At 30.2% G+C, this 1,479-nt stretch overlaps 1 protein-coding gene across 5 annotated transcripts in view; it reads left to right on the top strand.

Moving 5' to 3' along the window:
* Nucleotides 1-1,383, top strand: part of LOC108746965 (transcription factor SPT20 homolog) — a 10,415-nt gene extending 9,032 nt beyond the window's left edge. For all 5 annotated transcript variants that reach the window (XM_018484127.1, XM_018484129.1, XM_018484126.1 and 2 more), the window contains 4 exons: nucleotides 197-270; nucleotides 482-665; nucleotides 778-944; nucleotides 1,073-1,383. In XM_018484127.1, coding sequence (XP_018339629.1) covers nucleotides 197-270; nucleotides 482-665; nucleotides 778-944; nucleotides 1,073-1,192 — 545 coding nt within the window. In that variant the 3' untranslated portion in view covers nucleotides 1,193-1,383. The remainder of the gene's footprint in view (nucleotides 1-196; nucleotides 271-481; nucleotides 666-777; nucleotides 945-1,072) is intronic.
* Nucleotides 1,384-1,479: the final 96 nt, after the last annotated feature.

Here is a 1,479-nt window from a genome sequence, read left to right as displayed (position 1 = left end):
AATAAAAAGATAAACCTGGCTCGAACTTATTTTTGCAATTAACATCTGTAATCACATCAATTATTATTAGTTTTAAGAGCCAATCTTTTTTGAGACATTTATTTTTATTATTATGTATACAATATTGAGACATTTATTTTTATTGTTATGTATACAATATTTTTAGATATTATAAAATTGATCGTATACATTTCAGCCCAATTAATACCATCTGGAGTAAAAGGATTATCGCAACAAAATAGGAATAATAACGCAGTGGCTCTTGCACAGGTATTAATTTAATACTCTGGAACACTACAACTTTTTTACATATTACATTATATAACGGTATATAATATTATATAATGTTAGAATATATCTACAATTAAGTATAAAAAATAGAATTTTTATATTAATTATTAAAATATACAGTATAGCATTTTATGCAAGAAATGCATTCATCAACACTAATATTAATTTATGTAACATTATGTAATCTTAGGGAGGACAAGCAATCCAACTTATTGGATCTCAAAGACAACGATTTAATCATATGACTCGTCAAGTACAATCGAATCAAGTTAAATCGGCTGTCTTATCGAATCAATTGGTGACAGTTGCCAAAACTGTAACGGCCAGTCAGCTGATATTGTCTGGTAATAAACAAGTATTAACTCCTATAATGGGTAAGTTAATAATGCCAAATCTATATTCATCGAAATAAATCGATTAAATTTTTTTCTACATAGTACTTTTTATGTTTATCAACGATATCTACATAAATCTTCTACTTCGCAGCCGCGACGAAACCTGTGCTTATGGCGTCACAGACGACGCCTTCTTCCCAAGTAGTACCTGTTAATAAACAAACTCTATTGACAAAATCCTTACATGCTAGGGCTTCTACTGGTCAATGCAGTCAACAGACGCAAAGTCTCGGGGTGACTACTTTATCACAACAACAAGTATGTTTTAATTAAGAGATACTAACTAAACTTTTTTTTAATATGTTAAGTAATATTGTTTTATTATAAATTAAAAGAAACAGTTTCCTTTGCACAGAAACTAAGAAATGATTATTTTGATTTTACAGCTTCAGCAGCTACTAGCTGCACAGCATAAAGTTGCCGTCGCGACGGGAAGTTCTCAAAATAGGACGCAAATTGAAGCTCAGAGAAATTCTACGTCTGCCCCAGGGGAAGACCCCGCCTGAATATGTTCAAATAAATGATAACGATCATGTTACGTCGAAATAATTGAAGCCCGCCCCTGAAAGAAATGTAAAGAGGCATTTGTATATTACATCATGATTATCAATGAGATTTTAATTTTTGCATATGGAAATTGTATGATGAATTGCGTTTTTCTTTTAAGTCGTTTATTTAATTTCAAAGAAATTTTACTTTAGCAACAATATACAGAAATATTTTACCAAATCAGTATTACGTAATATTTATGATCATGTGCAATAAATGCGTTTTTCTCAAATATCTGTCTTAA

The sequence above is a fragment of the Trachymyrmex septentrionalis genome, unplaced genomic scaffold, assembly GCF_001594115.1.
Source record: "Trachymyrmex septentrionalis isolate Tsep2-gDNA-1 unplaced genomic scaffold, Tsep1.0 scaffold19, whole genome shotgun sequence".
Taxonomy (NCBI): Eukaryota; Metazoa; Arthropoda; class Insecta; order Hymenoptera; family Formicidae; genus Trachymyrmex; species Trachymyrmex septentrionalis.
Note: the sequence above shows the minus strand (reverse complement) of the source record. Positions and strands in the feature narration are given on the sequence as shown.